At 41.0% G+C, this 14,138-nt stretch overlaps 2 protein-coding genes across 3 annotated transcripts; both read left to right on the top strand.

The window, feature by feature from the left end:
• Positions 1–106: 106 nt before the first annotated feature.
• On the top strand, positions 107–9,092 carry ercc5 (excision repair cross-complementation group 5). Of its 2 annotated transcripts, XM_008404373.3 has the most exons (15): positions 107–341; positions 473–648; positions 734–849; positions 979–1,080; positions 1,593–1,647; positions 2,021–2,164; positions 2,250–2,460; positions 3,049–3,885; positions 3,960–4,237; positions 4,862–4,981; positions 6,257–6,470; positions 6,653–6,797; positions 6,899–7,099; positions 7,407–7,491; positions 8,380–9,092. In XM_008404373.3, exons 1-15 carry the CDS (start codon positions 254–256, stop codon positions 8,875–8,877), a joined length of 3,270 nt encoding a protein of 1,089 aa, XP_008402595.1. In that variant the 5' UTR covers positions 107–253; the 3' UTR covers positions 8,878–9,092. The 2 variants fall into 2 exon arrangements, with proteins under 2 accessions (XP_008402595.1, XP_081461253.1); XM_081605127.1 differs by lacking the exon at positions 107–341 and having other exon boundaries at positions 483–571.
• Positions 9,093–9,397: 305 nt separating this feature from the next.
• On the top strand, positions 9,398–12,219 carry mettl21e (methyltransferase like 21e). Its single transcript, XM_008404374.2, has 5 exons — positions 9,398–9,739; positions 10,280–10,449; positions 11,135–11,252; positions 11,349–11,446; positions 11,673–12,219. The coding sequence occupies exons 1-5, from the start codon at positions 9,688–9,690 to the stop codon at positions 11,988–11,990; spliced, it is 756 nt and encodes a 251-aa protein (XP_008402596.1). The 5' UTR covers positions 9,398–9,687; the 3' UTR covers positions 11,991–12,219.
• The last annotated feature ends 1,919 nt before the right edge of the window (positions 12,220–14,138 follow it).

The raw sequence follows: 14,138 nt of genomic DNA, 5'->3' as shown, positions 1-14,138 counted from the left end.
CACGAAAGTACAGTTTTACGACGATCACAAATTGCTTTATTTACTAAATAAGGCAGCGCAGTGTCAGATAACCTGACGAAATACTCCTCGTTGCTGAATAGCGGAACCTTCGTGTCTTGTCGGAGTTGCATTACGGAGTTAAGAAGTGCTACAAAAACAATTTGGTTCCATTTGTCTTATTCCACTGTTAAAATTGCCTGACGTCTTGGTAAAAGTCTTTACTTTTATAGGGTGTGTGCTTTGAGTTGTTATCATGGGAGTGCATGGACTCTGGAGACTCCTGGAGAGTACAGGAAAACCCATCAACCCCGAGACACTGGAAGGAAAGATTCTTGCTGTTGGTATCCTAACTTTAATTTGATCTGTTTATTCTTCCTAGTTTTTGAGATGTTTTTTACTTTATCTATGAAACGCATTAATTGATTCCCACTGATGTTGCGTCATAAAGAGAACCTTAACCAGCGCTCCTCAGACATCAGTATATGGCTGAACCAGGCAGTGAAGGGGGTGAGGGACCGTGAAGGCAACAGCGTCCAGAACGCCCACCTCCTCACTCTGTTCAACCGCATCTGTAAGCTGCTCTTTTTTCGCATTAGACCGGTGTTTGTGTTTGATGGAGATGCTCCTATGCTGAAGAAGCAGACCCTGGTGAGCCCAGCTCAGACGATTACTGCTAAGGGTGTAATAAATACGGCCACTGAACTTTATGTTTACAAACACTCTTCTCTTGCAGGCTCTGAGGAGGCAGAGGAAAGAGGAACTGACCACTCAGTCCAAACAGACCAATGAGAAACTTCTGAAGACGTTCCTGAAGAGACAAGCCATCAAAGCTGCTCTTGGAGATCATAGGTGAGCAGTAGGAGGAGGAGGCAGAATGGTGGGGAGGTGTTGAAAATCAACAGGTTTTCATTTTGTACATACTCTATCTGCTTTGTTCTTTACTGTAGTCTTAACATTTTTGTCTGAAATATTCCACAGTAAGGAACCTCTACCAAGCCTCTCCAGTGTAAAAAGAAATGAAGTGGACGACATGTATGTCCTACCCGCCCTTCCACCCACAGAGGAAAAGGAAAGAAGCAGGTCAGAGTCAAGAAGTGTTACTGCTGTCTAGTTATTTATTACACCCTGAACATTTGCTTATTTTATGAGTAATCTATTGCAGTTTGATGTGATCAACAAACAGTGTGTAAACTGTTGTGTAGTGTTAGAAAAAAAGTAATCTCAAGAGTAACCACTTTACTCTGAAAGCCTTAAATAAAATCTAGAGGAGTCAGCTGCTTAAGTAGTCACCTAATTAGCATTTCTCATCTGGTATGTAATTTAACCTAAGTATAGATACACCAAGGCACTGAGTGTATGAGAAAGTAAATAACATGCAACTTATTACTTTAGAAGAACTGACTACTGAATAGTGTTGTTAGATTTACAAACAAAAGGACAAATTGATTCAATATGGTTAAATAATTATTAGTGTCATTTCAAACAATATCCTAATTAGCTTTCAATCAAAAACAGGACTGTCATAAGTGTATACTTTGGTTTAGATAGTCATATGTGGTCATGACAGATAAATTTTTCTTTTCTCCTTGCAGCTCAGAGGAGGATGAGGAGGAGCGAGCAAGCGAGGAAATGGTTGAAACATACCAGGTAAAAATAAAGGCATTAATAAAAATAAAACATGTTGAGATTTAAATTTCAAGGCACTTTGCTACAGAAATAAGTTGTTGGGTTTTTTTTCAAATGAATCCAATTGATTTCAGTCTGTCCGGCCATTACGTACAGATTATTTTGATCCAAATTACAATATTTTTACATTACAATAGGTTTAATAAAGAGTTCTCTAGTTTAATTTCTTTAGGTCTTTTTAAGTGAGTGTCTGACTGTTGAACATTATTGTGAGAAGCAGTTCCAAAAGGTACTTTGGCTACCTTTTCTTTCTGTTTTGCCACCTCCCAAATAAATGTAAAACTCTTTTCCTTGACAACTCGCCTTCAAAGCCAGATTCCTAATTTTGTTTCAGGAAGAACTGTATGAGGACCCGAACTCGGTGGACATGAACTCTGAGGATTTTACCAGCCTGCCTCCTGAGATGAAACACGAGATACTCAAAGAGATGAAAGAATTCTGCAAAAGACGTCGGACCATGTTTAACAAACCTCCCGAGGTACATTTAGGCCTCAAACACACTCCACTCACCACTCTTCTTTCCATTACTCACTCCTTTTCTTTCTTCTCTCTCTTTCTTCTAGCGTTCCGGAGACTTTTCGCAGTACCAACTGGCCGGCCTGCTGCAGAGGAACCGGCTAAACCAGCGCCTGGAGGGAGTTGAGAAGGAGATGAGCCAGCGCAGCGCTGGCAGCGCTCCACAACTCGGTCAGCAGGATGAGGATGAGCAGAATCGCAGCGTGGAGTCAAGGCGGCTGGTTTCAGAAGACAACTCGCACTATATACTTATAAAAGGTGAGGCAGATGTAGCGTTATGTTGATAATACATATGCACAATATCTGATTCTAACTAGAAGCATAACTTAAAAAAATTTTATATTAGCTCACATTTAAATTTCTTCTAAGGATCTGGGTCTCACTGTTAACTGTTGTTCTTTCCCGTAGAACTGAAACAGTTAATTGTGTTGAATCGATTATTGACATAATTGTCAATTCATTTAGTAACTGATCAATTGTTAATTGGCGTATACTAAATAAAATATTCAATTTGCTGAAAAAAACACAACACTGTTTGAGTAGTAATTAAGCCAAAACTATTAAAAAAATGTACATTTTGCCTTTTATATATAAAAAACATTTCTTTGTAAATATTTTCTACCCAGAACTCCTCAAGTGTTAAAGTTCTAGTTCACCTTTTTCAAATTCTGTAAAATTCTCCTATTTGGTGCCTTTTGCTGTCCAATTATTAATTGGTTAATTGAAAAAAATATTCAACAGATCTGTCTACACTGCACTTATGTTGAGTGAAGCAGAAAGGGCTTATTTTACTTTGATGTCTTTTAATTTCTGTAAAAATCAACTCTTTACTTTCTTCACCTTGAGGCTCCAAAAAAAATGAACAAGCCTCACAGAGCCAACCTGCAGCTGCACCCTGGACAAGTTCTAGGAAAAGGAAAGCTGACAAACCCGAGCCTCTCTGGCGACCCATCGCTGAAGACGATGAAGAGGAGGATGTACGACCCACCTGCTCAGACGCCGTCAACCCACCTGTGTCAAAACCATTGCAGCCGCCTTCGCCTCGGACACTCAAGGCAATCCAGGCTGCTATGAGCGACGGCTCAGATGAAGAGAAGCTGAATCCAGATAGCAAGGACGGCAAAGTCTCTCCACGGACACTCCTCGCAATCCAGCAGGCATTAACTGAGGACGAAGTAAGCGTCTCACCGTCCAAACTGCAGACAAGTCCCCAGCGCCCTGCGCGGCGAGTGGTGATCAGCAACTCTGATGAGGAGACGGAGCCTTCACTTAAGGAAGAGTCGGACTTCAGTCAAAGCGCCGCACGCATCAAAGACAGTTTGCTGGGCAGCAGCTCTGAAGATGAGCTGGGTGAAGTTATTGGAGAGAGAAATAAAGCTTTTCGCTTTGCGGCACTTCGACAAAGTCCCACAACTGCGATGGAGTCAGAGGTGGAGCGCGTAAGGGAAGCGGAGAAACAAAAAGAGCTGGAGCCGAGAGAACCTGAGCACAAGCTGCACGCTTCTCAATCCAGTCAGGAGTTATCCATCAGCTCTCCATCACTTGAAAGTGCGAAACGGGCCAGCACTGAGACGGAGCAGAGGCTCCTAGACAAGAGCAAGGATAGACTCACCGCAGGCCCGGCAAAAAACGACGGAGACGACGTCAAGTCAGAGAACAGCCAGCAGGAAAGCGACTCAGAAGGTAAAGCTAGAATAATTTATAGACTCAACTGTTTGTTTTTTATCATTCAAATTTAAAATGGTTGTGTTTCACAGAGAGCTTCATTGAGGTGTCCGAGGAAGAATTTAAGCAGGAGGAAGCAAATGATTCAGCAGGAGAAAAGAGGATTTTAGAAGAGGTGCAGGAAGATGAGACAAAAACTGAAGAAGAGTCCGAGGAAAGTTTGACTCAGGCCACTGGTCATCCAGCTCTGAGCTCAGACAAGGAGGATGAGGAGGAGGGAGAGCAGAGAAAAGCTCAGGAAAAAGAGGCGAAGGACGACATGGAATCCAAACCAACAGCAGAAAACAACGAGTGGGAACACCTTGACATGGTTAGTATTTCTCCATCAAAGCAGAAGCTTTTTGTCTCGTGCTGTCATGAGCTAAAACAATATTTAATATTCTCTTTTACCGAGGCTAGTCAAAATATTTTTGCTAATATTTTAACTAGCCTCATGCTACTGTCAGTGTCAATTGGTTGATGAAATTCACAAGTTATATGATGATTATGACAAAGGTTTAACATGAACACCTTCAAGTTATTGAGACACCTTTGGTTTTAAATAATGGAAATTTCCAACAACCAAAATAGCATTTCTAGTCTAATGCAGCGGTTGCTGATGCTGTTTTATTTCCAAAACAAATCATTCACCCTAACATTTGTTTCTCCCTATTAGAAGTCCCTGAGAGTATATTTACTACTTTAGTGAAACTATCTTTTGACAAGTGGCAAAGCAGACATTTGAAATCTCTTAAAGCTGAAAAGCTTGTTCTCTTCAAAATAAGTTTAGATCTCTAAGATTTTGTGCAGCTGCAAAGCAGCTCTATCTAAATATTTCCTTGCTGTCATAACTTTAACGTCAACATCTTTAGGTGGTGTCTGAGCTACTTGATCGTATTTCAGATGGGTCAGCAGGTCATCGTGCATGTAGAGTAACTTGTTTGTTGTGCTGCAGGACGAGCTGGAGGCTCTGGAGAGCTCGCTGCAGCTGGAGCAGAGCAGCCTGAGGGAGCAGAAGCAGCAGCAGGAGCGGATGGCGAACACAGTCACAGGGCAGATGTACCTGGAGAGCCAGGTGAACGAAACGAGCCGTGTAATCAGACCCGGTCTAACGGGGAGCAAACCTTCCTTAAGCAGTCTGACTTGCATGTATGTATATTAATTTTCTGTGATGGTGGCCTGACAGCTGATGATTCACAGCAGGTGCAGGAGGTCAGCGAGGGAGGGGCAGGAGGTCAGCGAGGGAGGGGCAGGAGGTCAGCGAGGGAGGGGCAGGGCACATGTCGCTGTGCCGCATTTGCCAAAACACGCTGCTCGACTTGCATTCGTTGCTGTTATTTTTATTTGCAGTATGTTCAGTTTGCACAGCAGCATGCTCATATCTGTGTTTGTGATCAGAATTTGCTTGTAAAAACTGTATTATAAAGTCAGCACTGGTGTATACCTGTCAGAGTGAAGGATCTTCATTAATCCTTTCAGCTGTTTTGATAATGAGCTGCTAAGAGCAAAGGGATTCCTCACATGGCAACAAAAACATGGAGATGCTCCCTAGAGAAACACATTGCTGTAATCATAAAAGCACACACTCTGAGAGTTATGATAAATAACAACAGCGACATTAAGGTATCAGATTAACAGTTAAGTAGAAACTAAATGTGCTAAAATTGTGGCGTCATCCTGCAGTACCGTCAAGGGCCACAAGAGTTGCAATACAGTAGATAAAAAAAGTCCTGCAATAACTGTTGTATATATTTATTTAAATAACTGTTGAAATGTATACATTAAATACATATCAAATGTTTCTGTAGTTATTTAAATTGTATTCACATTTTAAGCTTAATGTTTAAATGTAACTGGGAAAACCTACATAAAATATTCATTTTTATCATTATCATTAATTTTTTATTGGTCAGCCTCACCCATCAAAGTCAGAGGGGCGGGGCTAAAGGTGCTGACCTATTGGTTGTTTAATTGGCTAAGGGGTTAATCAATTAGATGCTGTGGTGCGTCTAATCAGTCATAGTAACAGTTTATTATTATTACCATACTGCAGCACAGATGATTTACAAATAAATAAATTCTAAAATAACTATAGGATTTTAAAAGACAATGACTAAACTACTTTGCATTTAACTTAATTGTGCTTAACCCACATCATAAATTACTTTCATGTATTTATTATAGTTTTTATCAAAAATAAAATTAACAAAATCATTTATTTTAGAATATGGCACGTTTGTCTCTCAGTTTCTATGATGAGCAACTATAAACCCTGATGCATTTGCCAGTCTCTGTGGTTTTACGTTTTTACGTGTTTTGCTTTGTAAATTGATGAGTGTTTGGAACGCAGGAGCTGCTGCGGTTGTTCGGCGTGCCGTTCCTGGTGGCTCCCATGGAGGCCGAGGCTCAGTGCGCGGCGTTGGACCGCGCCGACCAGACAAACGGGACCATCACAGACGACTCTGACGTGTGGCTGTTTGGAGGACGACATGTTTACAGGAACTTCTTCAGCCAGAACAAATATGTTGAGCACTACCAGTACAGCGACCTGCAGAGCCAATTAGGTCAGTGGCTGCTGACCTAACTGGGATGTGTTTTGGCCTAAAGTGAAAGAATAGTGGAATAGCAGAGATTAAATTCATGAGCTAATGAACACATTGGAGAATGTAACTATTTTTTGGTAAAGATAGATAATCTATCAGTGTTCCTTCTCCTGATGAAGTGCGATGGTGCCTGTCTTTGCCAGGTCTGGACAGAACAAAGATGATCAATCTGGCTTATCTGCTTGGAAGTGACTACACAGAGGGTGTTGCAGGAGTGGGATATGTTACTGGCATGGAGATACTGAACGAGTTTCCAGCGCCGGGACTGGAGCCACTAATACAGCTTAGGTTTGTGTTTTTTTGGGTGGGAGGGGGGGTTTAGCCCTAACAAAGTGCAGGAACACATTTACACTAAAGAGCAATTATATTCTCCATTTTTGCCCCTGTAGTAATTGGTGGTGTGAAGCTCAGGAGAAGAAGCGTCTGACCGATAATCCCAGAGATACGAAGGTGAAGAAGAAGCTGAGGGAACTGAAACTTCAGCCTGGCTTCCCCAACCCTGCGGTGGCTCAGGCTTACCTCCAGCCTGCCGTCGATCAGTCCCAGGCCTCCTTCAGCTGGGGCCGCCCGCAACTCGACATGATCAAAGAATATCCTTTTGTTTCTGCAGCCGTTTTACAGTAAAGTTACAATAGAACATTTTTTAATAAGCTAATACCTTGTAAAGTGTTTTTTTTTTTTTTGTTATTGCGTATTTATGTAGCAAATCTCATTTAAGTTACTTATGATCTTAATTGCTTATTTAACTACTTCCCTTTTTGTTTATTTATTAATGTTTTAAGTAATCAACATTGTATGATTCATAGTTGTTAATATGACCGTAAAACTAAAATACAACTACTACTTCTCCTTGCATTTCTGTTTTCTTCATGATCATTTCTTTGACCTCTCCGTCACGTTCTGTCTCAGTCGTTTTGGCTGGAGCAGCAGAAAGACGGAGGAGACTCTCCAACCTGTGATCAAACAGCTCAACAACCAGCAGGTAACTGAGAGACTTTACCCACCTTGACTTGGTTACCACCATGTTTGAATGCTTCATCATCAGTGATGTAGCTGTTTCTGCTGATATGACATTAGACCAACACTGCTTTCTGAAACTATAACAAGGGCTTATACAACTAATGATTAAATTGTGTTTAAAGTTTGAACAAAGTTTACAACTCCCTCACTGTGATCCTGTATAGGAAGTTGTTGGCTAGCATTTTGATAATAAGAAGCTAAGAATCAACTCCTTAAGTAGCAGATTGTCCTATTTGCCGTCTAGACGGAGCTGAAGGTAATTCCAGTGGTTGGAAGGTTAAATAGCTGGGAGGGGAATTAAAAAGGGCCAGAAGCTTAAAGGGCTAAAAATGACAAATTTACTGTGATGATAAATAACTGTTTTTAAAGGTAATAAATAATCTAAAATAAGTATTTAACTGTGACATCTTTAGTTTTTGAAATGTATTTGTGCATAATGCATATTTTCCTGCAGCATTTTGTGGAATAATCATTCCCATTCAGTTCTCAACTACTTTAAAATCAATAAAATTACTGTTTTCCATTAGGTAACAATAGGTTCTCATGTGTTGTAAATTTACTGTAAATGTGCATATGTGGCATGGGAATAAAAACCAATTTGCACAGAAGTTAGGAATCAACATTGATGCAATTTAATTTTTTGGTTCTCTTGGACTCTGACAAAGAACCCAAATAGAAAAATAATCAATTTTATGTGTTTTACTAAAGAAAAACGCACCAGACTTGCTTTTGATCAACTTAACAAACTTTTTAATGTGTAAATATATCTTGTATATTGCAAGGGATGAAGTTAAGGAATGTATTAAGAAAATCTACCCTTGCGTTTTTCTGTTTCTCTTTTTCACTGCAGACTCAGCTCCGAATAGACTCATTCTTCCGCTTGGAGCAGCAGGAAAAGCAGTCGATCCGCAGCCAGCGACTCCGCCGAGCCGTCACCTGCATGAAGAGAAAGGAGAGGGAAGGAGGGGAAGGTGACAGCAGTGAAGAAGAACTGCCTTCTCCATCCAAATCCAGGAAAGGAAATCTAAAAAACACAGAAGGACAGAAAGAAGAGGAGCCCCCTGTGACAGGTGGAGGTTTCTTAGCTCCGAAGTCGAATTCTGAATCTCCTTCTACACCTCTCAGGGATTTCTGTAGTCCAGGTCAGGAATCCTTCACAGCAACAGCTGCTGACCAGTCTACTAAAAAACTACCTCAGAAGGCCAGCAGGAAGAGCAGCAGCAGCGGCTCCGGTGAGGATAGCGACGAAGGCAGTGCCGTTGCTATGGTTACAGCCCGATCTGTGTTTGAGGCCAACAGACGAGGCCGAGGAGGAAAACGCCCAAGAGGAAGAGGAAAGAAGCTTTAAGATGCTCAACTTTTGCATAAATGTTCTCAAAACTTGTGGGACTAAATTTGAAACCAGCTGAAAATTTCTGAAAATAAATTAACTGAGAGTTTTCTGTAATATGCATCATGTTTGGTTATTTTTTACCAACACTGAAGCTACTGGGAATATTTTTTTACTACTTTGGAGATGTGAGAGGAATGTTGGTCTGCATAAAAAAATATATTTTTCCATAAGTATGTGTCAGATGTCATTTCTTTTTCTGCTATATCAATCCTAACAAAAGTTCAAGTCTAATGTATTATACTCATTTAACCTCATTATCCATACACATTAACAGTCATACACATCTCTTTATGTAAAACAAAATGCTTGTACAAACAGATTTTTAAATAAAGAATAAATAACCAAAAGCTCCATCCCTGATGTAAAAATTAAGGAGATTATCTTTTTTTTTTTTTTTTTTTCATTCAGTCCCTTATAATCAAAACATGCCGCCACCCATCTTTTCTGTCCAACAACAGCGCAGCAGCAGCTGCTGCTGTCAGTCAGCTTTCTGCTTCAGACAGGACTTTAAGCTTGACTGGAGGGAACTTGAAATATGGGCAGGATCTGAGGCTCCGCATGGGATTGTCGGACAAGGACGTTTTAAACACTGCGTTTGTGTGTAACCTAAAACCACAGAGGGTTAGAAATAACAGCTCCTTCGAGATCAGCCTCCACAGTGACCCACATCTGAAAGGGCTTCACCTTTGACCACAAGACACGTACTGTGGTTGGCTCGTGCATGGTAACGTGTCCTGTTTAGGGTGTGCTTGTCCTCCTTCAGACATGGACGCTCGGCAGCCCAAAGCCATGGAGGACTCCAGCACCAAACAAGGAGGTAAGAATTTGGACTTGTGCTCAGAACCATTTATTTATTTACTCTCTGTCCAGTCCCTCTTCATATGCTGTAAATGAGCTATAAGCGGTTTTTTTTCTGGAGAGGCAGTTGTGCTGAAGCTGGAATTTTCTGCAATCATGTCTGCGTGAAGTGAAAACAGAAAGAGGGTTTAAAACCGTCTCAGCACTCCACAAGGTTGGCATTGTCACAATGGGCTTTCCTGACCTTTTATCTAAACCAGCATTGCGTAACACAAAGTTGTGGGTTGGATGCTCACATGTCAATGCTCTCATGCAGCCAACGCAGCTCAGAGGGGAGATGACAAGCCTCTGTGTGATTCACAGAGCAAAGAGTCGAACGTTAAAGAAAAAAGTCAAGAAAAAACACATCACTGTGGTTTTCCTGATTAAAGTTTGTGGTACTTTTGCACCTCTTTTATCTGACATACATCACTTGAAATGTTGAAATGTCTATTCCTCTCTTTCTTGTTCATTTTTGGCATCGTGGCTTGACTATAATAATTGATACTTTTCTTTACAGATGCCAAAGAGGACGTCACTGAGGATGCAGAGCTGGCCAAAGCCATCATGTCTCGGCAATTCCACCCGTCGGCCATCGGTCCTGAGACGTGGGAGGGATACGTCTTCTCTGATCAGGAGATACGGATCAAAGAGTCCACAGACCTCTATGGAGCCGTACTCTGGCCCTCGGTGCGATTTTACCCTCAGTACAGTAAAATATTAGGAAAAGAAACAAAAATATTTAGTTAATCTAAAAGAAGGGTTCACATATTAGACTATAAAATGAAACAAACAGCCTTAATGAGAACGTCAGGAGTGCTGCAAACTAAATCTGACATGCAAGAGAAGGCCAAAACATAGTGAAGCCAAAGGTAAAACTAGCTATAATGAGATAGCACATTGGGTTGGGTTGCTGGGCCCGCTGGTGTAGAAAAGAAAAAAAAAAAGTCGCCCCCCCAAAAAAATACTTTTTTTGTAAAATAAAGGATGTCAACACAAATGTGTATTCTGAAGAAAATGTGTTCTGATCTCCAAATAACTGCATTTTAGACTAATGTGTCCAAAATATATTTAAAAAAATATCCAGGACTTCATTTTTATTTTATCTGAAAAACTTTATCTTGCTTTAATATTTTTCTTAAAGAGCAAAAGTTTTGTACTTCCACACCTTCCATAGATGTTAAAAAGTTAAAGTCAGGAAGTCTTTGAAACAGTGACAAGAGCAGTCTTTCTGTTCGATCTGACCATGTTTTCTCACTTCCACAGTCAGGATCACACCGAATGTCACCAAACAAATTGTTTGAGGTTTAAACACACAGACTTATTCTTACTGATGACCCCTCCCATTAACCAGAAGTGTATTCTCCGCCAACAGGCCATGGTGCTGTGCCATTTCCTGGAGACCAACCAAGACAAATACAACCTAGCCCATAAGAATGTGATTGAACTGGGAGCCGGAACTGGGCTTGTCACCATTGTTACCAGTCTGTTAGGTACTCCAATAAAAATCTGGTGATTTGCATGGATGTGATCATGCTTTCAGTTTACCTTGTAATTGCTTTTCTCTGACACTTTTCACTGTCTCTAAGGTGCTAAAGTAACATCCACAGATCTGCCAGATGTTCTGGGGAACCTCCAGTACAATGTGACACGCAACACCAAGGGCAGATGCAAATACATCCCACTGGTACGTTTTGTTTTTAACCCAGTTATAACACAGTTATATTACCCAGTGCAAGTTTAATTTACAACTTGAGAAAATAAAAACAAATGTAAAATGAAACTCAATGTCTATTTTGGAATCTATCAAATCACTCTGATATTTTAGTGCAAATAAAATGAAGCTTTAAAGCAACAAAAAAAAAAGCATTTTTGGCTATCAGTTGTTCAATAGGTTTGATGACTCTCTCCAGGTCATGGAGCTCATCTGGGGTCAGAACGTGGCTGAGCGTTTCCCTCGTGCCACACATCGTTTTGACTACATCCTGGCAGCTGACGTGGTGTACGCGCACCCTTACCTGACTGAGCTCATGGAGACCTTCGACTACCTCTGTCAGGACGGCACTCAGATACTGTGGGCCATGCGTTTCCGGCTGGACCCGGAGAACAGCTTTGTGGACCGCTTTCAGCAGCGTTTCCACCTCGAGGAGCTGTACAACCTGCCCAGTCTGAGTATAAAACTGTACCGAGCCTGGAGGAAGGACAGCAAGGACCAAACAGAGGCCGCATGAGATTAAGAACACGCAGGACACTGAATATTTGCTATGAATCTGGGTCTCAAAAATCATATTGAATGGCATCAACAGCAATTATTTGTGTGTTTACAGGCTTGCCAAAAAAAAGACGGACATCTAACTGTTTACAATGCTCTCAGCACAGGTCAAGCTACTTTATTTCATTTGAAAATCAAAGGGTAAAATATGTAAATAACTACTTTCTCAAATAAATTCTACAACTTTGTATGTTTTTGTGTGTAATGTCCAAAAACATCACTGTTAGGCTATGTCTGAGGTTCATTATCCCTAGATGTGTATGTGTGTGTGGTGTGGTGTGTGTGGTGTGTGTGTGTGTGTGTGCGTGTGTGGGTGTGTGTGTACGGTTGTTTGTTCTGTGTAGGACTGGCGGCATGTCCAGATTGCACCCAGCCTCTTGCCCCATGACTGCTGAAGAATATATCCTTCAAGGACAAGCAGATATAGACAATGACGTGTTAAAACACAACTTTAACAAATGTATGAATCATTTTGAGATCAAGTCTTATTCCTGAAGTTATTTTTGAGTTTTTTTATCATTTGACTAAACTGTTAAAGGTCATAGTTTAGCAGCTCAACACTTTTAGGAGGTCAAATTAAATATCACGCCCATATTACCCCTTTTTTTTGGCTCTATGTATGCCACTTCAGTAACCTGAACACCAACGCTCTGCCCAATTTCTTCCATATTTTGGAAACTCACCAGTTAGTTTATTAAATTGGAAAGAGTAAGTTCGAGTCAGCCTCTATAAATGTAACCGGTTAAATCTGATACGTTGATGATTCCAAATCCTCCAAGGTTTCCCGGGTCGCTTTCTGTCCTGCCGTTCCTGGTGGTTCTGGTGGATGTGTGTCTCTGGAGCGAGAGGAGTGTTGAAGAGCTGGATTAAAGGGATGCAGGGTGTCTAAGCTGGTGGGCACTAAATACCTCCGCCTTTGTCAAGACAAATACCCAACAGCTGAGGCCTGTATGTGGCCTTATAGGAATATCTGCTCACTTCATCTTTCTTTTCACACCCTGCTAATACTAAAAATCCTCTCACAGAGACACAACGGTGGAATTCTGCTTTGTCACCATGCTAAATAAAACTTCTACTGTTTTATCAAACTTAGCCTGTCACTGACTTTACAACATCAACAGCAAAACAACCAAAATCCAGCATTTAAAATGAGATTTAGATTATAATTCATGATGGGTATGTTTGATGTTGTCGACATCAGAGCCCCCTTATTTTCTCCAGAGCTTGATACGTGCAGGATGCAGTCCAGCCTGATCCTGTTACCCTCTATCTCTGCTGAAGCAATTGAGGCCATTGCAGGAAAAGCGAGCAAGAGGCATGAAGGCATCTCAGACTACGTGACTAATTTTAAATAGACTATTTGTTTGAACCATTGACCCACCCCTGTGTTAGGGCGTCTTTGCAAAAATAAATGTTTACTGACAGAGATTAGAGTTACTCTACACCTTTTTTTCGATATGGGCAATGTTTCATGCTTTAAAAAAAAACATAAGAAATGAATTGCTTTTTCTGTGACAAGTAACAGTTTTAAATTACGCTTTGAAGGTGTCGAATTTCCATGAAGGACGAGTTCACGTGATTGTCATCACGGCACAGTAATGCAGGTAACTTCTTCTATCATGACATACTCTGTGTTTATCAGTCTCTGCTTCTGGGTGTCAAATGGAGTCAACAGGTCAGTAATAACACTCACTCTTTGCCAAGATGCTGTCATGTCAAACACAAATCATATCCTGGGTTGGTTTTCTGCACAGTGAAAACTCGTGCTATGTTTTTCTGTGTTTTCCTATTAGATACAGTCAACTGATTAAAACCGTCGCGCCGCCATAATTGATCAGGGCTGTTGTGAACCTAAACAACCGTCATTATTTTGTAGGTGTAGCATACCTCCTCTTTATATCAGATTATTTTATGGGTTAGGGACCCCCACTGTCTGGTTCTCTGCAGATGGACCACCAGCAGACACGTCCTGAAGCAAAGACTCAGCTTACTTGACTTGCCTTTCTTCCTGTTGGCTCCTCCTCCTTCTTCTCTTTGTTTGTGCATTTGAAACTTTGTGCCCTCTGCTCCTCTAGGAGGTTTATTCCTAATGAGCGCAGCTCTAAAA

This window comes from Poecilia reticulata, chromosome 3 (assembly GCF_904066995.2).
Source record: "Poecilia reticulata chromosome 3, P_reticulata-male-v2, whole genome shotgun sequence".
Taxonomy (NCBI): domain Eukaryota; kingdom Metazoa; phylum Chordata; class Actinopteri; order Cyprinodontiformes; family Poeciliidae; genus Poecilia; species Poecilia reticulata.
The sequence above is the reverse complement of the archived record's forward strand: the minus strand, read 5'-3'. Positions and strand labels throughout refer to the sequence as shown.

Excerpts from the sequence above, each read along its gene's own strand:
- ercc5 (XM_008404373.3), top strand. The coding sequence starts at position 254 with ATGGGAGTGCATGGACTCTGGAGACTCCTGGAGAGTACAGGAAAACCC. Across the intron at positions 649-733 it reads TGCTGAAGAAGCAGACCCTG|GCTCTGAGGAGGCAGAGGAA; the intron begins GTGAGCCCAGCT and ends CTTCTCTTGCAG. Across the intron at positions 7,492-8,379 it reads AACAGCTCAACAACCAGCAG|ACTCAGCTCCGAATAGACTC; the intron begins GTAACTGAGAGA and ends TTTTCACTGCAG.
- mettl21e (XM_008404374.2), top strand. The coding sequence starts at position 9,688 with ATGGACGCTCGGCAGCCCAAAGCCATGGAGGACTCCAGCACCAAACAA. Across the intron at positions 11,253-11,348 it reads CATTGTTACCAGTCTGTTAG|GTGCTAAAGTAACATCCACA; the intron begins GTACTCCAATAA and ends ACTGTCTCTAAG. Across the intron at positions 11,447-11,672 it reads GATGCAAATACATCCCACTG|GTCATGGAGCTCATCTGGGG; the intron begins GTACGTTTTGTT and ends GACTCTCTCCAG.